The following is a 26,143-nucleotide window of genomic DNA, read 5'->3' as shown; positions in this document are numbered from 1 at the left end:
GCACGGCCTGAGGACCCCTCCCCGGGACACCCCGGCCCAGCAACGCCCTGCCTCGGCCGCCTGGAGGCCAGGCGGCGACTCCCGGCCATAGCGGGCGGAAGCTCGATCCCCGGCGGGGAGGCGGGCATGGCCTCGGCCTCGGCCTCGGCCTCCTCCGGGGCGGGCGGCCCGGGTGCGCTCCGCCCTCAGCCTCGGGGGCCAGGAGGAGGAGGTGGAGGAGGAGGTGGAGGTGAACACGAACGCTTGTCAATTTTGGTATCCTCTTGCCAATTGCAGTCATCTCTCTGAGGTGTTGGCTGTGCTGCCTTCTTTTCAGAAATGTCTCTGTATTAAAATGTGATTTTTTTATTTTTTATTTTTCCCCACAGGAAAAAAAGTTCCAACGCCGCGCCCGAAGTGGAGCAGCGTGCGGGTTAATGTGCGAGCAGAGCACACGTGCAGCCTTGCTCGAGACTTCCCCAGGAAGTCAGCGGAGCTGCTGAGCGCAGCACCGAGCTCGCCCCAGGCTCCTTCCAAAGCCCTCCTGCCCCAGCTCTGCTTTGTGAGAGACGTGGCGAGAAATTTCTGCTAAAGAGCTGCAGTGACAGTGGACGTGAGTATTGCGTTTGGAGATCTTTAAAGTGCTTTTCTAGTTACTTAGCGGTCAGACTTGGAAAGAGGGGGTAGCCAGGAGGGGTAATGTAGAAACTGCTAGACCTGAGAGCATTGCTAGAAATAAATTAGTGCTTCTGACACAGGGTTTAGTAACATGGCTGTCTAACTTGTTGTGGCAGAGATAGCGTGTGTTCCCCTGCTTGAGATGGCACCAAACCTGGGTGCTCCTTTTTGCACTGCTAGCTGCCAGGTAGCTTGAGCTGCCCTGTGCTCTCTAGCCACTGCTGCCGACATCAAGCAGCCTGTGAACTATGTAAGTCCTCTCACAAATGCCTAAGTGCTCTTCTGCAGCCCCTTTTCTGTTCTCTGAGTCTATATGCCTGAACTAAATGTAAACCAGGAAACTTTACATGACCTTTATTGGTCAAGCTAGTTGTTAAAAGCCAAAACGAAAGTAAGGGAGTAGAATAAAGTTAATTGCTGACATCCAAAAGAAGCATGTGCTATGTCAACAGTCTCTTCAATGTGCTGTATTAGAATTTAAACAGTAGTAAACATGTTAAAGATCCTGTCAGTATTTATTACAAGAGCAAGTTCTGCCAAGTCCTTGTTAAGTCTGGGCAGGTAATTTTGACATCAGCAGTGAGCAATGTTTGTATAGCTGAAAGTGGGCTCATCCTGACAGTTACAAACACACACAGTAGTGCTCTGCATTAGTATCCAGACACAGTAAACCAAGAATCATCCTGAAGCTGTTCTTATTACTTGGGTTTTTATCTATAGGGAAAATGAGTCAATAGACTAAAGTTTCAAGTAGTGACTTTGTGCTTCTGTGCATGTTTCATTTTTAAGTAGTAGGTTCTCCTAATTACAATCTTTTGGAATATTATGACTTCTTATAACGAACTTTCATAATAAAAAATTCATGTTTCCTCTTATTAACATATCTTATGCTAATTACACACCAAATTATACACTTTTTTTTTTCTTGTATGTGTGGAATTAGAAATCCAGTGTAATTTACTAAACAAAAGTATATTTCCATTAAAACATGAACACGCTTCATACATCTTAGTTGTTAATACAGTTTTAATTTGAATGTGTATTTCCTCAGGCCTGTGTCCTTTGGGTGCTTTTCAGGTGAGACTGACACTTTTCTCCTCCCACCATCAGTTTCACAGACTGATAAAAGATGAACTCAAGTAAATTGCTTAGTCTGTCATGATGATGTCACCATAGCTCCACTGTTTTTTTCCTAGTTTCCACTAGGGTCTTCCAAACTAAAACCTCAGCATGTATTGCTTATCAGTGGAAAATGTCCTTATATAAAAGTTTAGAGGCTGTTAGAACTATTTGCTGTCCCTGTTGTCCTTATGCTCCAGTTTCAGGGGGCAAAGCAATATGCAGAATAAACATTATTCCATTGATCAGATAACAGCGTTTTCTGAAGCCCTCAATCAAGCTGTTATTTGACCAAATGAAGGGCTTAAATGAAAAAGTAGATTATTGCCTTTATGCTTTTTTGCAACTTTGTCTCTGCAAAAAGTCCATTTCTTTGTGCCTGCCTGCCCTGTGAAGTCATACCAGTTTGCAAAAGAAGTGTCATAATGCTTGCTAGCTTTTCTTTCACAATCTACTTCCTGAAAATGTTTGTTTTTTCTCCCAGACCCTTCTACAGTGTAGCCTTTCTGATGATGCTGTGTAACATTATTGTCTTTACTTGGTACTCTGAGCTGTCTGAAGAAATGTGATTTTGGAGGCAGGGCAGAATCTTATGTGAAGACTCCTTATGTCTCTCAATGTTTTAACTTGGCTAGGTGGTTTATCATGCAGAAAGATTAGTCTTGCTTGCTTGATTATCGAATGAAAAGAACAGTAGGTGAAATCATAAACAGGTCTATAAAGCTCAATATCACTTTATTAATTCCTGCTGTTCATGTGGTGAGACTCAAATTCACTTTAAATGCAGAACTCCTAAGGAGATTGAATACCCTGCAGTTAATTGCTTACTTGTGATTTTTTTTGTGTGTGTGTGTACAGTAAGTGAATATAACACATCTTATATGACAGAAGTGGTTTTGTTTTGGCTATTTATCAAAATTTAGTTTTACATTATTAATCACTTTTGTATATATACGACATAGCACACAGTAAGTTTTATGATTTTTTTGTGCTCATTCTCAGCTCATTAGTGAAAATCCTGCATCTCTCTCTCTGTCTCTTTCTGAAACTAGATTAGAAAAAGTTGTCAGGTAAGGTTTGTTTAGTGATATTGTATGTTAAAGTAGGCCAGACTGTTTACCTTGATAATATATATATCCATCACAAATTTATAGAAAAATTAACATTTGAAAGAAATAAATAGCTTAATGGCTGCAATTCCTTCACAATTTGGCAAAAATTTGTAATAAATCTGTGTGGTTAACTTAGACAATTATTGCCCCAACCCCGCACCAGTATTGAATTTTTGACACATTTTGCAAGCCGGGAGTCCATCTCCTGTGTAGATGAGCTCTGCCACAGATGTTTTGCAGAACTGCAGGTGTCAGGCTCGTAACTTGGTCCAGAGCTGCATGATAATGGTGGAGAAATGGACTCTTGCTTATAAACAGCTGTGGATTAGAATTGCACCGAATTTCCTAAAGTTAGCTGTTATGGCTGAATCAGCACTGTCTTTACTGCTGTCAAAATGGGCTTTTTTTGGCCATTATAAGAGGGGATTAATTTTAAAACCTTCATGAAAAAAAGGGATATCAGTTGTGTAGTGAGTGGTGTTGGAACAGGGCATAGGCTATACACAGGGTATCTGCGTGTACTGCAGTCTGTGGGGCTGTCAAAACGAGGAAGTTGGAAAGTAGGTTTGGTAAGGCGTTAAAAATGGCATGTAAATATGTACTTGTGCTCCTATTTCTGGCATCTAAGAGGCAGCATTTGAAATGCTGTGATGTATTTGTACAGTAGGCATTTGTGGTTTTTAGACTTGTGCTGAGTGAAAGTTGCCTGTTGGTGAAAGTTAAGGTGGTTTTCTGTTTGTTTGCTTTTTTCCCCTGATTTCCAGGGTTCACAAGGTGATAGGTAGACCAGTCAAGTGCCTGTTTTTGTAGAGGCTTTTACAGGTTTATAACAAGAACTGGCACCAATTCGTTTTTAGCAGCATTTTTTTTTTAAACATCAGTTTAGTAGCTGACTTGCATTTAGAGGGAATTTCATCCTTAGACATCATAGTTTAGTTCTAGTGGGTTTCTAATGTCAGCCTTGGTCAATCCAACATGAATGTTCAATGTTGACTTCAAAGTTTCTTTAATGAGTCACTCCTAGCACGTGAGCTGACCACAAGTATAGTCTTACATTACCCTAAAGTATAGTTGCGTGGAAAATGTATGCATCTTTGTTTATTGGAGAGGGGTTCTTCTGAGACCAAAAACCAAACCAACCAAAGAAAAAACCTCAAAGCTGATCTCACCTATTAGTTTATGAAAGTTAGAATATAAAAACTGGAAAATCAGGCATAGCCTTGAAAGAGATCCTCATTTTAATCATTCCTGTAAATGTAGAGTTGTTATTGCCTGCTTTTTCTGATATACTTCTGTTTTTTTGTGTTTCTACACTTGCAATTAAGAACATTGGATAAGTAAAAGATTTCTTTTAAATACTTTTTTACAGCTATCTGATTAACAAAATGAAGCCTGCTAAGCTGCACTATTGGATTTTGGGTTGTGTTTCTATGGCCTTATGTTGTTGGTGTACTTCAGATAAATTCCTTCAGAGGTAAGACATGATTAAAAAAAGAAACCTCTAATAGTTACTTCTTAAGGGCAGAACATTACAGTTTAACTTCTAATGTGTGTAAATTTTCTTGCTTTACTATGTGCTATTTTTGATGTGTTACGCTTTCCTTAGAAGACTGGTAAAGTGATTCACATATGTTAGCTGGGGGAGTGGAGGGCATGCCTAGAAGGAGAGCTTGGTGAAAAAAGAGGGAAACTTAAATTACAATTGCTAAACTTAAAAGCTTCACAGTTTTGCTTTAGATAAGTTGTTTAAACTTGCAATGTAATGGTGACAAAAAAGAGAACTAATTCTGGGACCAGTAAAAACTGCAATCACTCCTATGGGATGAATTGCACCAACTGTATACTTCTGCTTGTTTGTTTGGACTTTTTTCTTTTTGCATGCTGTTTTCTCAGTTCCATTAATTTTAAATTCTTTTTCATACATCATCCCAGCTAGGGCTAGGTGTGCAGCCTTTTGGTTGTTGCCACACTTGGCAAAATCTGGGCTCAGATGTTGACTTGTTGGTGACTTAGACACTGTCCTGAGGTTTCTCAAAATCACAGGACTTGAGCTATGGCTTGGCCATGGTGGCAACAGTGGCAGCTCTGAATAGAGGCACAGTGCTGAACTGCATGGTGCCCGGGTAACTTGTGTTGAAAACAAAGGGAGACATTCCTGATGTGTTTAAAATGGCTTTCCTTGGAAAGCCTTTCTAGTACTAAGCTTAAGTTTCTAAAACTTACATTTTTTAATAACCTAAATCAATTTTCTGATCTATCATTAGCCAAAAAAGGCTGATTTCTCATTTTAGGAGAACTTGTTTTGGCATGCTCATCATTGTGGAAATTCACCTACAATTTCAAATATAGGTGAAAGATAGTATTTTTCTAAGCAAGGAAATTAAGTGCTCTACAATATTAGGGAATTCTTGTATTCAGGCTTCCACAGCAAAAACAGTTTCCACAGTAAAAAACAGTTAGAAGCATTAATAGCTTTCATTGTGACTATGCCTGATTTGTTCTAGACCTATTTGGCTAAATTGTTTAGAAAACACAAATGCATGTGAATATTTAAGAATAAACATGACCATTACAAACTAGCAAAACCAGAAGGAAAAAAAAAGGAACTGATGTAACATGAGAATATCCCTACTCCTTCAAGTTGAGAAATAGCTTTCTCATACAACTTTTTTTTTTTTTAATACAAACTCCAGCAGGCACAAACAAGGAGACATGGCTACTGGCTTCCAGAGAATAATTATTTTGACACTTCTGCACATAGTGCTGTCAGTTTGAACAAGTCGCAGTTTTGCTGTTCTTTTCTTTTTTTTTTTTTTTCCACCTGTTGTTTAATTTAGTTACTTAATGTGGTTGCTTTATAGCATCTGTTTTAATGCATCTGTTGTAGTGTCTGAAGCAACAGGTTTTTATCCACTTCCAGTTTATCCAGAATGTCTGCTTGGAATTGTTGGAAAATGAAGATGCTTCTGTAGAAGTGTTGAAGATACTTTTTAAAGTGTCACTTTAAACAAATCACACATCACTTTTTAAACAAAATTTGTGAACTTTTTTTCTTGTGTAGGAATAAGATAGTACTTATGCCTCTGTGAATTATAGATCTCTTTATCCTAAAAGGCTTTGAAGCACAAGTGCTTTTGTAAAATATGGGAAATTCCTTCTTTATTTCTTAGGTATGGTCTTATAGGCTGTGTCACAGTTTCATAATTTTTTTAATACTTGAAAATTAGTTAATTTATGTTAAGCATTTAAAAATGCAGTGTTTGTCTGTAAAATAATGAATTAAGCATTTCTGAGATTTATGGTTGTTACTTTTTTTATTCTGATTTTTTATTCAAATTTTTTTGTCTGAAAGGTTGGTGACACTTGCCAGATCAAATTATATCTCCTGTAGTGTCAGTTGCATTGTTTGTGCTTGACTGGAGTCTTTCATTTCAGAAGAGTGCTTACAGTTCCAAGAATGCTGTATACTTTCTTTTTAGCTAATGCATACATCAAGCAGAATTAGAAAATTCTTAATATCCTAAGAAAATACCTGTTGTTGTTGTTAAAGCTTGCCGGTAGGCACCTTCCTAAATATAAAACAGAACACCACATTTTTTTTCATATCTTAAGAAGTAGGAAGCATATGGAGATACGATGCCAGATATGGAATTTGTTTAACAATGAGGGGGTATTAGCAGGTTTCTAAACATGCTGTTTCTATGTGATCTGTTATAGTATGGTCCTGCACTGTTGGGAGTTCTATTGCAATAGAAGCTGTAAACAGAACCAGCCAGCTAAAGGCAATGTGTTATCCTATATATATATAGGGGATATATAGTAGACATTGTGCTGCTAACTGGAGGTGTTGTTCTTTTCAAAATACTTGAGAAAAAAAAAATATTTTCTTCCTCCAGTGACAGCCACCCTCATACCTGGAAGAAGCTTTATCTTGCTCATCATTGGCCAGTGACTGTATGTAAGGTGAGATTTTTGTGTTTCATTCTCTTTTATCCTGTCAAAGGGAGCCTTGGACAATAAGTGTTTGAAAAGAGAGTAAATAAAGCCCCTTAAGTATTTAGTCTTGTTTATACACCTATATCTTTATAAAAGGTTTGACTGATCTTGGTGCAACTTTTGTAACTTTCTGAGTTTTTCTCTACTGTAGCTGTAAAGAGAGAATCATGGCATGCTATAACTATAATAGTCAATGTGGGACATACTGTACTCTGTCTTAATTGTTACATGTTTTTTCATCTCTCATTAGTCCTAGACTTTTACCAGACTCTGTAAGCAAACTTGCATGCCTCGTTTGACTGAAGACAGCAGATTAGTATTTAAACTGTCTGCTGCACAACAAGGTTTAGTTTTATAATGTTGGCTTCAAAGTTTTAATGATAACGCATCAAATACGGATTTGGTCTGGAAAAAGAGAGTGCTGTAAAGCTGTGGGTGTCTTGGAGCATTTCTGTGTTTGGGGGTGGGAATGAAAAATGAACCTGACCTCCCAATATATGTCTTTCAAGAACATAAATTAGAATTGTAATTTTATGCACCTTTTGCTATTAAATACCTATTACCATCTGGTAAATAGAACATTTTTTTAATGCAGGAAATCTTTGAAGGCCTCTTCTTATATAGTTGAATTAAAATATGCTGTACTTCAAAGTGGAAGATGTAATCAGATTTACTGACACAAGGATTAAGTACTCAGAGGGTAATACAGAAGCTTTAGTCTCAGTCAAATGGTTTTGGAGCCAAAAAGGTCCCACTTCTGGGACATTTAGGTTTATTTATTACAATAGTAGAGTCTTTTTTTTTAATGCTCTAGGTACTTTTAAATTTCTCATTCCTATTTCTGGAACTACATATAAAAGCAGTAGCAGCAAAACTTATATAATGCCAGAAACTTCTGTGGAGAAAAGGATGTGCTTTACACTAGTTAAACGTATAGGGGAGATAACAATATGAAAGCTCTGCGTTTAACTGAGACCAAGGAGTGGCCATTGTTCTGGTTTATGTTTGTTTGCTCTTTTTTTTGAGGTGGGTCAGAGGGAGACCTGATGCACTTTGTGTCTGATTTTTTTTTTCTTTTTTTCTTTTGCTTAACAAACATCACTGTAACTAACTTCAGGCAGAGGTGTTGGTCTTCTGGAATATGTAGCACCTGGCTTGAGTGGGCATTCAGAGTCAGTAGAAATTCAAACCCTCTGCGTGAGTGAATGAGATGGAGTCATGAAGAGTGAGAAAAACAATCAGTTCGGGCACTATGTGTGGGCTGCTACTCTTAATTCTAGGGTACTACTGTTGGTAAATTGGCAAATAACCTGTATTTACTTACAGTGAAATTGCAGTGAATAATTGAGGATATTAAGCTTCAGAAAATGTAGGCTTTCTTACACATTATGTTAATTCCTTCTGATTTTCTGACAGAAGCATCCCAAAGGAGGGAAGAAAAAATGAAATTAAAATCGTGTGAAGTGACTTTTTGCCCAGTTTCACTTCCCTGAGTCATACGAAGACATGGAGTTCCAATTCTACTCTTCTATCAGCTTTCTTTTTGTTAAGCTATGTATTAACTTAGAGGGGTTCCCAAATTCTGCTGTTTCTTTTTTTTTTTCCTTAAAAAAAGTATATAGGTTCTTCAGCATCTTTAGTGTATTTATGTATGATTGCTATTTTATTTCAGTGAGGAAATATTTTTAATATCATTCTTCAGTTTAAAACTGTTGACATGATATCAAAAGGAAAAACAGTATCTGGGTGAAGGAAACTGCATAATGCATTATATCACTTAATGTTTACAAAAAGCTTTGTTACACGACTTTGTGCAAGTACTTAGTAGTTTATGCTTCCTGTGTAAAGGAACCTGGTTACAGACTGGGAACTTCACTTCATACTGTATTCTTGATAGGTGTGTGGATGACCTGCATCTTAACTCCTCTTTTGTTTGTATATCTGTGTGCATCAAAAAGCATTTAAGGTTTTCAGAGTCCTGAAAGGCCTTTTTTTAAAATTTAGTGGACACATTTCAGCATGCTAGAAACTTGAGACTGTACATCTCTCAGCTCTTCCTGTGCTTTAAGCTGTATGCAATTGTGTTCAACTGGTGCGTTTTTTAATACTGAGTGTGATCTGCACAATTAAACTGGAAAGTACATGTTTTAGAAAAAAACTGTGGTAAGTTCAAACTTAGACTTTTCAGTCCCAAATGAGTGTGAATCCTGTTAGGTGGAAGTAGGAGCAAGTCGAGGGCAGCCAGAGGGATTTTTTCCTCACCTATTATGGAGTTATGAAGATCTTTAATTCAAGAACTTAGAGAAATGTTATGATTACAGCTTTTGTTTCTTGGAGACTGTAAAAAGAGAAGATCTTTTCTGGGTGTTCCCTTGTGAAATGGGGCAAATCTGATGCAAGTGTGTATGCTATTCAGTTCCTGCTGTGGTGAGAATGCGAAGGATTATGAAGAAATGGGTACTAAACCCTGTTGTGATCTTTTTGCAATATATATGTGCTGATTAAATGAAAGAATCAAAGAAAGGACAACAGAATAAGCTGGTGAACAGAGCCACCTGAATTCAAGTTTGAATGTAGTGTTAAGCAGCAGATTAATTTTTTCATGAGATAAAAGATTTTCCTAATTCCAGTCTCTGGAAATAGTTGTGTAGCAAAGACTTAAGGAAGAATAAAACCACTATTTTTCTTCTTTTTTTTTCTCCTTTTTTTCTGATAAAAAATAGTTGCATAATATAGAAAGAATTAAAGGGAGTAAGGGGGATGGCAGTTCAGTGTTGTGATCAAGCATTAGATCAAAAACTTTCTCAGGTAAAACGATTCCTTTATCTCTGTGTATGCTTGTATATAAAACTACCTCTGAAGTGAGTCAAGCACGAGACATGCTATTTTGGAACAGAAGAGAAAATGTTTTCCTAAATACCAGTGTAACTCCGAAGATAACTCTTAATCTACGCCTCCAACTTCTATGTGAATAATGTCTGGTATAGTTGTTTGTGCGGGTCTCTGCTACGTGCTGTAAGGATAAACACACAAAAGGATTTTGTCTGTTATCTCATGCTGGAGAAAAACATCCTACAAAAAGTAAATATGTTTTGTTTCCCTCCTCCCAATCTTTTTTTTTAAAACAATCTTCTAAATTCAGTCCTTTCATTGACAGTTTTCAGTGGCCCTTCCGTGTCGGCCATCTTGGCTCCAGCGCTTCCTCGCAGCATGGCGGTGCTGCAGAGGCCCACTGCTGCTTGTCTCAGTGTTACCGGCCACATAGTTAGCTAGGGTGGGTCTGGTTGTCGAATTATTTTAAAACAAGAGAAGACAATGTTCCTTTTTCCAATTAACCTGATCTGGAAGAGTTTCTGAGGTCCAGTGCCTGCTTGTAAATACATGTTTGTAACTCCGTTTCAAGTTGGCAGCTGCCTGAGTTTGAAACAATCCCTCAGCAGTCAGTATATGGTAAACAGGAAGGCTAACACGAAATGTTTTGCAGAAGTAGCAGGGATACCCAGCTTCTCAGGATGATGTTTGCTTATTTTACAATATTGGTTTAAAGGAAACGTTGGAAAAATACCATGGCTAGAACTGGAAAGGAAGGTGAATGAAGCTGGCCAAAATGCTGTGTGTGACCTCCTGTGTCACAGGTGGCACTGACTGTATGGTGCTGCCAGCCTGCAGCATAACACCAACAATATCATGAAATGTGTAGAAAAAATAGCTAACTGGGTTAATGCTGCAATAGGGTAGAGCTGATTCCTGGCGTCCCACAGACCTAAAGCTAAAAGGACACTAGTTCTTTGTTCACTTCTACCCAGAGTGTTTATGTGCCAACTGGCTTGAGGAGGCTTTTACCCACTGGAAACAAGCTGGTGACTTTTAGTGTCATGCCACTGAGCTTTTCAGAGTCAGTGCAGGGTCCTATCTGATCTTTAGGGAGACTTTAAGATGTTGGCAGTCTAATCACATTTTGACCATTTAGCTTTCCTTCTGACTACAGAATATATTGTTTCAGATTGGAACCAAAATGGGTCCTGGGTCTCAGTCTAAACCCTGATTGAGTAAACTGCCTTAAATTTAAAATGCTGTGGGGTTTCCTTTAGCTTGAATGGGAACTGCGGTAAAAGATTGGGTAAGAAGCACAACTGCACTGTTCTTGTTCCCACCCTGGTTGCACAAGCCGATTATCTGGCAGGCTGTTTTTCAGGGCGTGATTAGCCACTGGCTATAGATTTACTGTATTTTGGGCTGGATAGCTGCAGTCTTTCAGCTCCAGAAAGCTTGTGTCGTTACAAGAGCGGTATCGTTTAGATGCTTCCAAAGTGTGTTTGCTGAAAACCTGTCAGGAATAAACGCTGTTGCTGGGTTTAATTGCTTCTATTTGTTGGTGGCAGGAGGGAAGAGGAAGGAAATGGGCACAGAACATGAAAGTCTTGCAGATGCTGCAGTTTTGCAGCCACTGGTTTGTGGCATGCATAAGGCAATTAGTGAGATTACAGGTCTCTCTGCACTTGTCTATACTGCTCTTGTTCCAGCATCGCATAAAAGGCATTGTAGCGTAATTAAGGCAGGATATGTGATGCAAGCTAAAAAGGAAAGCAATTATTTTGGGGAAGGAAAGTATCAAGAGGCTGTTATTTAATGGAGAAAAGTGTTTACTGAAAAGAGCCCTAATTACTAAGCAGGGTAATCAAGGAAAATACAGTAATGTTATTCTGTGATGTTTGAACGTAGACATTTTTGTTTGTCTGTTGAGGAATATGTATTCTGCTCTAAACAAGAGTTAACGTTTAGGCTATTTCTCCTGCATTATCTGAAGTTTTGGCTGGGGGTATTGTTGGCAGGAATGTATATGTTCTTTCCTCCTCTTTCTCCCTTTCCTTGTCCCTCAAGTCAAAACACTTTAATGTACTCTTTGTATTTTTTTTTTTCTATTTTTAATATAAGACCAAAAGTGCTCTTGGACACTTAAAGTGTGCTTGTCCAATATTATAGCTTATTTTGATTTTTTTTTAAATTTTATTTTAATGGTTCTGCACTCCTTGAAAAGATCCAGTGATGAGAAAAATACTTAGAATTGCCACCTAGAATATAAGATAAATGTAGAATTACCTCTATTCATTTAGCATGGATCAGACTACTTCCTATTAGCTCAGAACCTGTCCTTTGTCTTCTTTTCGTAACTGCCCATTCAGGATCCCCCCCTGGTGTTCACTTAGTCTGCTTCAAAACTTTAGTGCTTGCTGGTGTCAGCTAAGCAACACAATTCATAACAGGTTCAAGTAACTGGAGTTCACCTGAACTGGTCTGTGCAAGCAAAAACTCTCATGTCTTACTAGTGCTTTGGGCCACCAGTGAATGAGCTTTTATTTTCCCTCTAAACCATCATCCCCGGACACACATAACAAATATTCTATATTTTTGTTTTCCACAGCAGAATGCTAATGATTGTCAAGATCCGCCGGAATACTGGACAATTCATGGACTGTGGTATGATTGTAGATTGTTTTTTATTTCAACCTGGAAACGTTGAAATTTAAGTTTCATATAAGGATGTTTAGTGATGTTTTTGAAGTGCTCAATCTATCTGTTTAATCTTATAATTGCTTCAAACAAAAGCCTTTGTTTTTCTGGAAATCCAAAGTCTATGTTTTGATATAAAACTATTGTGCACTCTTGTATATCCCATGATTCACTGAGCTACTAAAATCTTCTTGTCACATGAGCATTTTGTTTATACAACTTTTTATAACATCACTGATGTTCTCAAACAGAAAGGGAAGTATGGTTTCCCCTCTTTCTTTTTCTTTCTGAGTACACAGGATTTGTTAATGTCTCACGAGTGCCTGTGCCTTTAAGTACCTTAACTCAGCACAAATATTGTAAAAGTACACAAAAAACAAATTTGTTTCAAAGGAATAAACTACCTGGAATTATTGTCCATGGCAGCAATTTGAAAGTTTTCATGAGAAACATAGGGAAAATTCAGGACGGGAGGTTGGTAAGCTGTATGTCCTGGAAAGGTGAACAGCATTATATATAGATTTCCAGTGACTTTCTGGTGGTACTTGCAGAATCGTCACTTGGTGCAGTGGTTGGGAAGGTCAGTGTCATCAGTGACATGTGCAAGACTCTTCCATATCATTACTCCCCCTGTGCACTGTTTACAGAGGGTGATGGGTTGAAAGGCCTTAGAGCTTCTATATGGGAAAAGGTTTAGCTATAACTTATATAATGATTAGTATTTTTTTACTTATAAAACACTGTAGATGCTGATGGATTACTTGCATATTTAAATCAAATTTATAGCTATAATCTTGCATATTTAAGATTCAGGCTAGTAATATGTTGTTCTTACTGTTAGTGACTTGGAAAACATCTTTTTTTCACTTCTGTTTTGCTTTTCTAGGCCTGACAAAAGTGAAGAATGTAATAGGACATGGCATTTCAATGTCACAGAGATTAAGGTATTTATTTTAAAACAAGAAACCAAAAAAAGTCATACCAAGCAGAGCTGAGTGGCATTACTTTTGCACTTCCTATGTGCAAAATCTGTAGCTCATAATATATTGCTGTTAATGTAGTTTGCTGAGAGGTATGTTCTTTCAAGGAGTCAAAAAAGGCATTAGGTGCTTCTGGTATGAATTGAAATTGCAGTGCTTGTGTTCATTAGTGGCTATTCATACTCCATTTTGCAGACATGTGATTTGTCTTGTTCAGCTACTTCTTCCTTACCAAAAAGTCTAGAGAACATAGGCACAGCTCTCCAGTGGTAACAAGTACCTGTGAAAAAATGTACAGTCATTTTGTGTTCGCTGTTCCATTTTCCACTGGAAAGCCAGAACACAGAAAATAAGACAGAGTTTCTATGTGTCTTCTCCAGTGGCAATAGTCCTCTCTTTTTTTTTTTTTTTTTTTAAAGAAAGGTTATTTATTAAAAATATCTATGTTTAATTTGCAGAATTGCACAGAATGGTTGAGGTTGGAGGGGGGCTCTGGAGGCCATGAGGTTCCACCCCCTCATGTAAGCGGGGATGGGAGACTTGAGTCTACAGCTATGAAAAGCTCCATGATTGAACAATTTCTGCAGGAACAGTAGAAGGAAAATTTTACTTCAAGGCAGTGTGTCAGTATTAATATATTCAGATAGTCACATCTACCTGTCACCACCACCAACAGCATTTTCAGAGTACTGGGGAAAAGGACCTCTCTTATTTTTCTGCAAGTAAATGTTTCTTTTGGGGCTATTGAAAGACAAGGCTTCGGTTTTAGAAAATTTATCAATACATGTAGATTGTGTATAAAATAGTTTTTCAGCTGCAGGTAAGTTTTTATTTATAAATTACTTGTGTTATTTTTAGGATCTTATGCCAGACATGAGACGCTATTGGCCAGATGTAATTCATTCATCTTTGAATCGTACCCATTTCTGGTGAGTACAAACAACATTAAAAAGTATTTTGGATATTATTTTACCAAAAAAGCCAATCTGAATTAGTAATTCTTCAGGTAAGATGTTATGCATGAGAAGCAGCATCCAGGAAGACACTGAAAGTGATACATCTTCACACGTTCTTTTTTTTCTTTTCTTAAAGTTTTTTTGCTATAGCACCTGCAAAATGCATACTGTTGAAGAAGGGGCTATGGCAGCAATTTTGGAGAAGTGGAACTTGGTGAAAGAGAGAGAGAGAATGTGTTTGTTCTCTTTGTCCCCAGGGAGGAGAAGCAGCTGCTGCTAACACATTTAAATCTGCATAGCAGTTGTGCTCTAGGGATGTAAAAACCCGCTGCAAGAGCAGCTCTCAGGCCTCGTCCTAGCTGCCTTCACTGTGTTGCCTGGCTTTGAGAGACCTTTTCTTTTGGACTTTCACACAGAGGAAGGAATGGGCAAATAGGATTCATTGTATGGTCCTAGCCATTTCCCTACAGACTTTCCTCTTCTTTACTTTCCTAGCAGCCTAAATCAGATCAAATGGGAATTTGTTTAGTGATCAACCTGCTTGGCTTATAGGAAAGATTTATACCTCTCCTGACAACAGTTTTCCTTCTTTACTATGTTTCTCTTTACTTCTAAATCATCAGACACTTGGACTGAAGAGCAGTATGAGTATTATATGAGTTTGCACAGGCTTCAGTTTGAATTGCCTGTGATTTTAGTTTATAATAATGCACTCAATATAATCTGCTCTTCCAGATCTACTGTGAAAGCAGTAACATCAGGTAAGATGTAGAGTGTATAGCTTTAAATGCTGCTGCCTCTAGCTGTCTTAGCTCTAAGTGCCTCTGGGGCTTTCCTTTGGATTGGAGGACTGTTTCCTCCCTGTGTCACTAAGGAAGAATTTTGAAGGGAATGGGTGTTAATTTTAGTCTTGTCCTTGTTCTACAGAAGATCCGTGTCCTCCAAGTCCTAAACTGGTCTTACAAGTGTCTTATGGCAGTCTGAACTTGTAAATGTCAAAAGTGGTAATCTCTCTTTCTCTTTGCACTATTCCAAGGAGAGCATGACTGCCTCTTTCAGTGATATCACAAGTTTATGCCAATTTAAACTGTTCCTGGAATAAGAACAAGAAAATGTATCCTAAATCTAGCACCTCCCATGCCCTGAACACCTGCCTGTTCATGAAAACAAGTGCATACCAGTCCTTGTTTTACTAACAGAGATACTTTGGTAGACAGTAGGTATAAACAGATACAAAGCCTTTTTCGTTTCAGTTCAAGGCTAGCAAACAGAACTTATTTCAATACCTGGAAACGTCACTAGTATAAAAGTGATAGAAAAGTTAGATTAGAACACCATAACCAATATTTTGATTGACAGAGTAATTCACTCCCTTTCAGTACAGTGACAAGTGCACTATAACTGGCAGTTCTAATTGCAGATTTTGTAAATGCAAGCTTTTAAGTTTTTAAGCTAGTTGAAAGCTAATAAAGTCCTGTTGTACACCTTAATTCAGTTAAAATATTTACTTCAAGTTTTTTTAAAAACATGTTTATCTCTAGTGTTAAACAAAGCCCCCCCCCCCAAAAAAAAAAAAAAAAAAGGAAGGACCAATATGGCAGAAAAGAGAATCTGAAAGTAAATCTGATTGATTTTCATTGTTGTACACTGAAGGCACCTCAGTTAAATAAAGAACATAAGCAGTGACAAGCAAAATGGATGTTGGATATCTCAGTGTATCACATCAGGGTTTTTCCATGACTGCTGTAATTTCATAGTATATTTCTTCATGTGTCTATCTCTAACTGGAGTTCTGGCTTAAAGGAGGAGATAAGGGTTCTTCATGGGTATTGAAAAATGGTTGTGGGTGCCTCTGTAAAGATAATTGCTCATCTCTGTTCATCTTGTGAACTGTGGCAATTGCCACCCAAGAATTTGAACTGGACAGGGTTGAATTGCTTATAACAGGATAGAGGGGTATGGGTGCTTTGGATCTCAAAATTTACTAACTGAAATTGGTTGTAAACTGTTACACATACATCTGAAATATTTTGTGGGCAGCACTTGCAGACCTTTGTTCCTATCCCAAGGAAGCAGTTTTCAAGCTGGGTTGTTTTCTACAGCCCTTGGATCCATCTGATGTGCTTCCAGCTTTGTCTACCGTATCTCCATGACTTTGAGCTTGGGGGAACTCTGTCCTTGTTGTACATAAGAAGCAGCAAAATCTCTTCTGAGGTTTAGCATTTTTTCCACACAAATGAGTTCTACTATTTCATTCCTTTGCATTTCTGCAGCCCCTTAAGATGTCATTTGTAGGATTTAGCTTCCAGGTATGCAAGTGTAGCGTTTATTCTTAAGAGCATTGTCAAGAAAATTATGGAGAAGGACAAATTACGTAGTGGCACCCAATCTAACGCTGCAACCTTCACTCCTGTGTGCTTGCCAAAGTACTTGTGTCCTATGAGGAGGAAAAAATGTCACGAAGTTCTTGTAACATATACACTCTGTTACTGCCTAGCTTATAATTATGAAGAGTTACAGAAGGGGGGCTGGTCTTCGTGACTACAAGAGGCTATGTTCTGCATATGAGTTAAGGCTCAAGTAAAATGACCTTGTCAGTTGCAGCCTACATGAAGGATAATGTCTCAGTGAATAGCACTGAGACATAAATTCTTTCAATTTCTAAACAAACTGTTTATTATTCCCTGTTACCCACAACTCCTTCATTTCCTACCTGCTTCAGTTTGTATTTAAGTGGAAGAGGTGAAGGTGAAATTTCGTATGCCTGTGCTCGAGCGGTCAGAATTAGCTATATCTGCGTCACTTTGTTTTTCCACGTTGCTGTGCTGCAAAAAAATCAAGTAACAATGTGAAAAGAAATGTTATCTTAAAGTTGCTGTAATTGTTTTATAATGACTCTAAACTCTCTCTCCAGTCTGGAACACTCAAAAGACTGATTGAAAAACTTGGACCCAGTGTGTCCTTGGCTTGCTGCAGCCGATGAAGCACAGGCACTGTCTGTGGGTAGCTCTGTGCCTTTCTATTAAGCATCCCCACAGCCCCATGGCCTGGCCCCTGTGACCAGTGCAAACTGGACCAAACCATTCCAACAGCAGCTTCATGTTAGCAACGATATGCTTCTTGAGCACCATCAGATCTTTGGCCCTCTATCTCTGCCTTCTTTCTGGAAACAGCAGGACATTTAAATTCACATACCACTGACAGACTGTAAAAGACAGTCACAACACTTTACCATAAGGTTTACACACATGCATAAATACATATTTTTCTGAAGAAAAATAGGCATCCTACGTGCAAATCCTTGCCTCCAGCTTATTGCTGCTCCAGTAGCTATTTGGATTTGACTGTTGTCTGCCTCTGGTCCAAACCAGCTTCTCAGCCAATATCTCTTGCCAAGTTTACCTGAAATAGCTTCAATTTCTTTTTAAAAAAAAAGTCTCTTCTGTCATCAGTAATTTCAAGTCCCTTGTTGGGAAACCTGCTCTTTGACCCATGTGAAGTGGACTTCTGCAGGTGGTAAGCAATTCACTTAATGTGCAGTCAAGTTGAGTGTAACAACCAAGATGAGAACACTCAACTAGGCTGAATCTGGGAACTTGGAGTTAAAATCTTCTCTCCTGTCTCAAATCCCTTGACACTACAAGTTTATTTATGCATTCTCTGTTTGGAAGTAGCATACGAATTTCTCTAGATCCAAGCATAACTTAGTCAAAGTGTTTTCATTCCTTAAGAAGAATCTAATTATTATGAATGGACAATTCAAAGGCAGATCTTCAAGTGAAAAAAAATTGTCCTTGTGCTTCTCTGCCATTCCATGAGGTACTAAGACATCATAAGGTCAGGGAATGCTCTGGTAGTGCTAGGGTTTGTGATTAGATGGTAAATATTTGTGCACATCTGCTGAACCGACACTTATTTAATACAAGTGGCTCATGAAAACTTAAAAAACAAAATAAACAAAAACTGGTGGTCTTACTAAAAATATACTGTTTAGTCTTTCAATAAACTTAAGAATTGATACAAATGTATTTTGAATTTAACATTTTTTGTCCTGTTTGAGTTTGTCTTCCTTCAAATTACAGGAATTGTTTTCTTTTGCATTCTATTCCGTGCTGTAATTCAAATGGTAGGAGTGATGGTTTTTGTTCTTTTTTTTTTGTGCGTGAGCAGTATTTTTTGTGTGCAATATCATACTTCTTACATAAACCCTTTAAGATTCTTGACTTTAAGATTTAAGATTTACCAAGGTTCTTGATATCTGCAAATAATGTTATCTGAAACCTGAATTTTGCTTACTTGCTATAGGAAACATGAATGGGAGAAACATGGGACTTGTGCAGCCACACTTGAGGTCCTCAATTCTCAAAAGAAATACTTTGGTAAAACCCTGGAGCTCTACCAGCATGTTGATCTTAATGGGTATGTTAGTGAACTCTGTGGTCTGCTCTTACTTCAAATAGTTTATAAAAGTTTAAAATCTAACAAGAAATGAGTATAATCATCTCATGGCAGAGGGGAAATCAGTCTTAGCGTAAATTATTTCTGGTACTGGAATTCAGAGGAGATGTTGTCTACTTTGAGAAGAATGTCTCTGGTCACTTCAGAGTCTGTTAAGGCAGCAGAGTGCTTCACAGAAACCTTTTAGACAATGTAAGCCAGAACATTCTGAGAAGCTGTATCAGCTATATCTCACTACCAAAAGCTACGGTACCTGTAGACTTCTAAACCAAGCGTTGAGACTCTCAGACCTCTGAGTCATACTGATGCCTAACACTCAACCGTGTTTAGAAAAAGCAGTGTTCTGCTCAGAGGGAAGGACAAGCTGCAGGCAAAATTGTGCAGAACATCCTGGGAAGGGGCTGAGAGCTAGCAGCAAGAGAGGATGTCCGAAAGGGCAATGTGTCCAAGCACTGTATGTACACAACGTGGCTGCCAATGAATGTCAAAAGTGCAGAGTCCTTTCCTGATAAATGCTTGGTGTGGGTGGGAAAGGGTTCGACTCAGATTTGTTGACCAATATTTTTTTTGTGTGTGTGTAAAAAGACAGTATCTGAGAGAGGAGAGAAGTTGTCCTTTTGTATCTAGAAATGTATATTTAAAAAAATAAAATTTAAAAAAAAAAAGTTCATGTTCTGTCAGTGTCTTGTCCAAGCAGTCTGTTTAACAGTCTCATTCATATGCACAAAGAAAATGTCTTTCTTCCATCCCCCTCCTGTTTTTGCAGGTGTCTTGTAAAACTTAATCACATTTTTCTAGACACAGTGCTTAAGAGCACGTCATATGTAGTGTTAAAATTAATAATGTCTGATAAGTCAATTGCCTAAGTAGCGGTGATGGTGTGATTAAAACATTTTACAGATGGCACAGTGACCGATTATGTGACTCTGTAGCAGCGTGTGTAATGAAAAATAATAGAGACTGAAGCATCTTGAGGCTAATTGCTCATAGCATATTCTGCATTGTAAAAATGAACATAATTAATTTAATCTTCACTGAAAAGAGTAAAGACTGCTAATGTTCTCATTGTGCTTCATTTATACTTTTATGAGAAAAAGTAGTGTTAGAGTGATTAAAACTTTCCAAATAAGAAGTTATTAAAAAGAGGATGTCTTACAGGCTCCTGTAAGAATGACAGAACATCATCTCTTTTATTGGCCTGCTCATATGCAGTGTCAAATGACTTTCATAAACAGGTAGACCTTTAGACGATTGGATTAAATTTCTCCAGTGCAGAACTTGATCTGGGAAGGGCTGAGCATTATTAGCACTTACGGATTAAATCCTGAGAGATGCTGAACATTCCCAGTTATTACTGAAGAAGCTGGGACTTGAATACTGAGAACCTGTTGGGTCCTGAGACTTTTTAGAAGTCCACACTTTAAGTTGTTCTCAGGAATGAATCTAAAGGAAGGGGTATATAAGCTACAAGATACTGAGAGTTACCTTGTTTTGTTATGTGAACAACCTTTCTAATAAAAAACATCCTTACAAAGTAATTTTGGAAATGTATCTGTCCTGACCTTGATGTTGATCCTTGTGGCACATGCCTCTCTCTGTGTGCTGTGCGCCTGCTGTCCCAGGAAGCCCTCCCTGCATTAGAACATGACGGTGTGTCAAGTGGCCTCACAAATCTGCCTCAGATCCCTCACAGGGGTCAGAGCACGGGGGTATGGCTTGGGGCAGGGGAAAGGAGACAGTTAAACTATATGCCCTGCCTGGCACTCAACAGAGCAATATGAAGATCCAGCAAATGACGGTAGCATAGTCCTTTCCCCTAGCTGTCTCTGAAGACTCAACTCTTCCAGCTCCTTCAACGAAGGTAGGGGAGAGGGTTTGTGCTGACCCTGCTAAGTTGGGTGGGCAGTGGCCTTTCAGAAAAGGAAACCTTCCCTTGGCCTGGCGGAGTATGAAGGAGAAGTTTCTTTTGCTTCCTCTCATTGTAATGCTTGCCAGGTTCTCATTAAGATTATTCATTTACCTTATGGTTATGAAGCTGTATTTGCATATAGGAACCATGAAAATGTGTTCTATCTTTGTTTCAGTTATCTCCAGAAAGCTGGGATAAAGCCAAGCAGTACATATTACCAGGTAAGAAGCAATCTTTTATATGAAACAAGATCACGTGTTCTTCTTTCAGCATAAGTTAATTAATTTCTAGAGAGTAAATGATCTTATTTTTTTAATTGCTTTTTTTTAAGTCGTGCTTTTCTAAAACTTTTTGCAAAATTAGAAATGTGAGACCTGTTGGAAGATGTGCTAGTGACTTAATAAATTATACAAGCTTTTTCATTTTTCAGATGACTGCCATAAAAGAAGTTCTTACAAAATTTTATGGTGTAACACCAAAGATCCAATGTCTTCCTCCAGAAGAGGTAAAAACAAACACACGCTTTACCACTTTCAAACAAATAAACACTTTCTATGAAAAAAACAAAAATAGTGAAAAATCTGCAGCACAGTCTGGGTGTTCCTTTTGGGTGCAGCTCCTTAGAGATCAGATATTGCTCAATTCTTAGAATTGAGTTCACAAAAACATTGCCTACATGCTAACACCATGAATTTAAGCTTATGTTGAGCTGTAGCCTTTTCTTAACACAGAAATATTGTTAATGGAGGAACTATCCATTCTTTATGTAACAGCTTTGCTGTTAGGATAGGTACCCATAAAGTAGGAGCTCTGGGCTTTAGAGCCCTATTTGCCTTAAAAGATTTGAACCCTCATCTCTTGCGTGAATGCTGTAACCATCATGCTAGAAGTGAACTGTAGTTGAGTACTTCCTGCTTCTGCTAAAGCTTACTTGCTGTATAGCAAATTACTAGAACCAACAAGAATGAGCTGAAAGGAGCCCATACACAGACAGCAAGTTTACGAAAACTTGCCAAGATACAGTTCCTGTTGGAGTTTAATAGCTCTTGTGTTGTCAGCTCATTTGCTTTAGTAGTGCTCTGAGGTTTTTGTACTCAGATGTCACTTCACATGAAAAAGAATTCAAGGATAAAATTATTTTAAAATGTATTTTTAAGTTGCTCTAAGCAGCAAAAATAATGAGTTGAATGTGGTTTGAACCCTCACCCACCTCTTGATGTTGAAGAAATACAGAGCTAACACAACCCCCAGTTTCTATCTCTGTTCACTGTAGTTCTGCCATTGTTTTTAGTACAATAGGGATACTGCTCATGTTATGTGACAACAATTTACAGCTTGGATCTCCTGTGATTAACAGTTGAAGCTAATGGGTAGTAGAAAGGACAGAGGACACCCCAGGTGTTTAAAGGTAGCCCTTTCTAGAGACCCAAAGTTATCAATGCAGTGTTCTTAAGCTTTTTAAAACAAAAAGCCCAAACTAAAATAAATTTTTAAAAGAGTACATTTTTTATTTTATATCTTATGTTCATAGTGGTTTCAAAATTAGTTTTTCTTTTTTTTTTTTTTTTTTTCCATATGCACTTTATTATACGAATGCATTCCCTGGGGCTTTTCTTATAATCTCCTTTCCTATATGAAAGATTTTCATGCCTTACTTCCTTCTTTCCAGTCAATATTTTTTTCTCTACTCTGTTCTGAAGTCCAGAAATTACATTTCTGCTAATTTTGGCAGCCTACTTCTGTGTTCTATTCAGTAAAAAACTATTATAAAAACAAGTTTTTCTCTTTTTTTGGTGAACTTCCTTTGCTTCAATTCCCATTCTTCTGAAAAAATTGATGAAAGATGAATTTTGGGTCAGACGTATCCTTTAATATTTACAGAATTCAAACAGAGCTCCTCTCTAAGATGAACAGCTTCTGTGTACTAGACAAATTTGGTAAATGCTAAGATAATGCCCTGTCCCTGGAGGTGTTCAAGACCAGGTTGGATGAAGTCCTGGGCAACCTGATCCTAGTGGGTGGCATCCCTGCCCATGGCAGGGGGGTTGGAACTAGATGATCTTTAAGGTCCCTTCCAACCCGAGCCATTCTGTCATTCTATGATAATCTGTTGCAGCATTTCATAATGAGGCTTACTAGTTAAGCAGATTCCCCAAACTGTTACTGAATTATGGTGATGGAATGTGTTTTCTTGTTTGCTTGCTCCTTAAAGAAAAGTATGCGCTATAAGCTGTTTGAAGCAGATACCTGTAATACCTGTCCCCTTCACATTTTTCAAGAGGTAACTGTACAAACAAGCACTACTGTATGCAATAGACAGGCAGTATATCTGAAGAAGTGGTTTATTGTCTTCTCCACAATAAGCTGATCTCGTTCCTCATGTTTCTAGGGTGAAAAAGCACAAACAATTGGTCAGATTGAATTCTGCTTCACCAAGGAATTGCAGCTGAGAAACTGCACAGAGCCAAAGGGTGAATCCAACAGACTGCAGACCGACTTGCAGCTTGGAACTCGAGAGTTGTCTGTCTGCAGTGACACTCTTCCAGTCTATTATCCTTCACAGGTCCAACATCGCAAATGAAGCCACAAGAATTCGAAAAACTTTTAAAACAAAACAAATCAACAACAACAACAACAAATCCCTTGAACAGTATACCTTGGAAAACAGTCTTGACTTAGCAATATTAAAAAAACCTGTCTATTTCAGGATGCTGTGAGGATTTTTGCTGGAGAAAAAAAAAATCTTTTGCCATTAAAGAAGGAGGGTCTGTATTGTAGTATCAGTTACATAGGCTGAAGTCTTGAATTGTTGCTCTGATATTGATGGGATCAGTATCTCATTTATAGCTCAGCCTGGACTTTTTGGCTCATTTTTAATTTGAATAACTGTTCAAACGAGAGATGTGACTTCTTAGTTTCATATGCAGTTAAGTCTGCTACTTTAGCCACTTCTGTTTTATGCCAGTGAGTGAGAGCAATTAAGTCATTCTTTGTTTTGAAAGGATGTTTATCAGCTTGAGATGAGATGACAATTTCTTGAGAAGAAAATATTGTAGATCAGAAGAACTTGAGACCTATCTGAAGATCCTTTCACAGACAATACCCACTGTCATGTGTAAATTTGCCTTCTAGAAGTTCTAAGTAAAGACCACATCCTTTGAAGCATTAAACCTTTCCTCACCCAGAGATCGCAAAGGACCAAAGATGACAACCTCTACATAACTCCTTAGTGAATGAAATAGCATTCACCGTGTCTTGGCTTCTCTGCCAAAAGGACCCCCAGAAGCCTCTAGTTGCAGCCTTGCCTATTCTTAGATTGACTTTGTTACAGTGACTTCATACAATCGTGAAGAATGACAGATCTTAAGTTACTGCTAGTATAGGAAAATAATGTTAGACCCTAGAAACACATTATTCTAATTTTTTTATAGTATTTGAACATTTAACATTCCCACAGAAGTGCATGCCCAAACTTTTATTTGAAAATGAGATTGTCGCAAAATCACTTGGCTCCAATAAACCGCTTTTTGTAGGTAAGCAGTAAACATTACAGGAATTTCAGTGAAAAGTACAAATGTTAGCAGTAGTGTTTTTCTGTCCATTAACAGTTGATAACAAGCCACAAAGTTGGATGTTTCCAAATAAGACCAGATTTGGATAATATCCTCTACACAGTGCTGTGTTGATGCAAGTGTCTCAAATTGTCTTTCAAAAGAAAATTATGGCTCAAAGAAGCACCTGTTAGAAAAATATAACTAAAAACGTCAAATGCAGTGTTAAGAACATATTTATCATATCTTTTTGGTTTAGAAACCATTCACATTTACTCCCAATTTGACTGCCCCTGTCTCTTTCATTTAAGGCTCAATTACTTTGCCCTTCCAGAATGCTGTCATTTTTTCAAGTTCTCACTTTAGAAACATGGATTTAAAAAAAAAAAAAAAGTAATAAATATGTTTTGCACTCTATTGTGTCTACATTTCAGTAAAGTGGGGGTGTCTCTTTCAAAATGTCTTCCTTCCTGAGAGCAGGAGTATAACTAATGTAACCGATTTGAGGTATGCTATACAGCCTTTAAAGTTGCTCTTTCCCCTTCCACCATTAGGGTCTTACTGGAAGTACTAGAAATTGACCTTTGTCATCAAAACTGGAATTCTGAAGGGAAAAGGCTAAGGATGCAACATGGTATTTGCTATATCAAGGAATAAATTTACTGCTGTTTTAAATATGTTAGTATTCTTGGCTGAACTGGTTTCAAGTGCTGTTTGATTGTATTAAATCTGAGATAGAAGTGTTTTTTCAGTGATTTTTGGATGGTCATACTAAGATTCATACTTACGTCGTGCTGTTGACTGTATCTGCATAGTGCCTACTGAATTCAGTGAGAACTTTGCATGCATTCAGAGCACAAAAGTTTATTCAAAGACCAGAAATAATCTACTGCTTATCAGTAATTTTTGGACATTTCACTGACATTCCCTGAAACAGTCAGGAAAGGTATGTTACCTTCTGGAAATGCTGTGGTGATTCAATAGTTTCTCAGGGATTGACGTTAATAATTATGCGTAATATTCTGATAATAAGAACAGCAGACAGCTGTGCAGACAGTACTTTCTAAAATTCCCATATATGTATATGTTTGTGTATGTATTGTGTATGATAACGTGTTTGCAACTGTACTGGCTCTGGCTGGGATGTAGTTAACTTTCCCTGCAGCAGTCCCTGCAGTGCTGTGCTCTGCACCTGTAGCTAGAACAGCACTGGTATCACACCAGTGTTGTGTCTGCTGCTGAGCAGTGCTGGCACCGCATCAGGACTCTCCCTAACTCCCCTATGGTTGGGCAAAGATGTGAGAAAAGAAACATCACCAGGGCAGCTGACCTAAACCAACCAAAGGGATATTCCATACCATATGGTGTCACACTCAGCATTTTTTGTCACACTCCTCATCTTTTTCCACCTTTTATTGCTTTTTATAGCAATAGAGACCCAATACAGCAATGAAGGACACCACTAGAGGGTTGCTTTTTTCAAGGATTGTGTTTAAGAAATTGTTAATGCTCAAAAGCTAATAAAAGATGAATACAAAATCACAATGAGTTCAGTTAAATTAAATTCTTCCATTTCTGTTTCAGCATTACCAAGGTTCCCATTGCTGCATTTGTGATTCTGTGCAGGGCTTTATTCTTATGTTGTTGATACTGCCATGTGTCACGGTACTGATCTAGCACACTAAGGTACAGGACGGTATCAGGACACTACATAGGAAGTTAGCCCTAGAAGGCTGGGATTGCTATGCTTAGTTACTGTCTCTGAAACCAGTAGTCAGCTGTTTGTGTGTACTACTGATTGCAGTCAGTAATGAATAACATGAGTATGTGTTGTGTTGATGCTACAGTTTTAAATACCCACAGTAACAAATGTTACTAGAATTGCTGAATGGGA

At 38.1% G+C, this 26,143-nt stretch overlaps 1 protein-coding gene across 5 annotated transcripts; it reads left to right on the top strand.

Moving 5' to 3' along the window:
• Window positions 1-121: 121 nt before the first annotated feature.
• On the top strand, window positions 122-25,794 carry RNASET2 (ribonuclease T2). 5 transcript variants are annotated; one of them, XM_083829583.1, is made up of 11 exons: window positions 122-255; window positions 369-592; window positions 4,258-4,362; window positions 6,785-6,851; window positions 12,307-12,362; window positions 13,282-13,339; window positions 14,234-14,304; window positions 18,637-18,750; window positions 20,874-20,919; window positions 21,129-21,203; window positions 23,088-25,794. In XM_083829583.1, the coding sequence occupies exons 3-11, from the start codon at window positions 4,274-4,276 to the stop codon at window positions 23,277-23,279; spliced, it is 768 nt and encodes a 255-aa protein (XP_083685709.1). In that variant the 5' UTR covers window positions 122-255; window positions 369-592; window positions 4,258-4,273; the 3' UTR covers window positions 23,280-25,794. The 5 variants fall into 5 exon arrangements, with proteins under 5 accessions (XP_083685709.1, XP_083685711.1, XP_083685712.1 ...); XM_083829585.1 differs by having other exon boundaries at window positions 176-245; XM_083829586.1 differs by lacking the exon at window positions 122-255 and having other exon boundaries at window positions 292-592; window positions 12,310-12,362.
• The last annotated feature ends 349 nt before the right edge of the window (window positions 25,795-26,143 follow it).

The sequence above is a fragment of the Anser anser genome (genome assembly GCF_964211835.1).
Source record: "Anser anser genome assembly, chromosome: 3".
Classification (NCBI taxonomy): domain Eukaryota; kingdom Metazoa; phylum Chordata; class Aves; order Anseriformes; family Anatidae; genus Anser; species Anser anser.
This window is presented reverse-complemented; position numbering and strand designations above follow the sequence as displayed.

Coding starts and splice junctions, on each gene's coding strand:
- RNASET2 (XM_083829583.1), top strand. CDS start 4,274: ATGAAGCCTGCTAAGCTGCACTATTGGATTTTGGGTTGTGTTTCTATG. Junction 13,340..14,233: donor TCAATGTCACAGAGATTAAG/GTATTTATTTTA, acceptor TGTTATTTTTAG/GATCTTATGCCAGACATGAG. Junction 20,920..21,128: donor CAAGCAGTACATATTACCAG/GTAAGAAGCAAT, acceptor TTCATTTTTCAG/ATGACTGCCATAAAAGAAGT.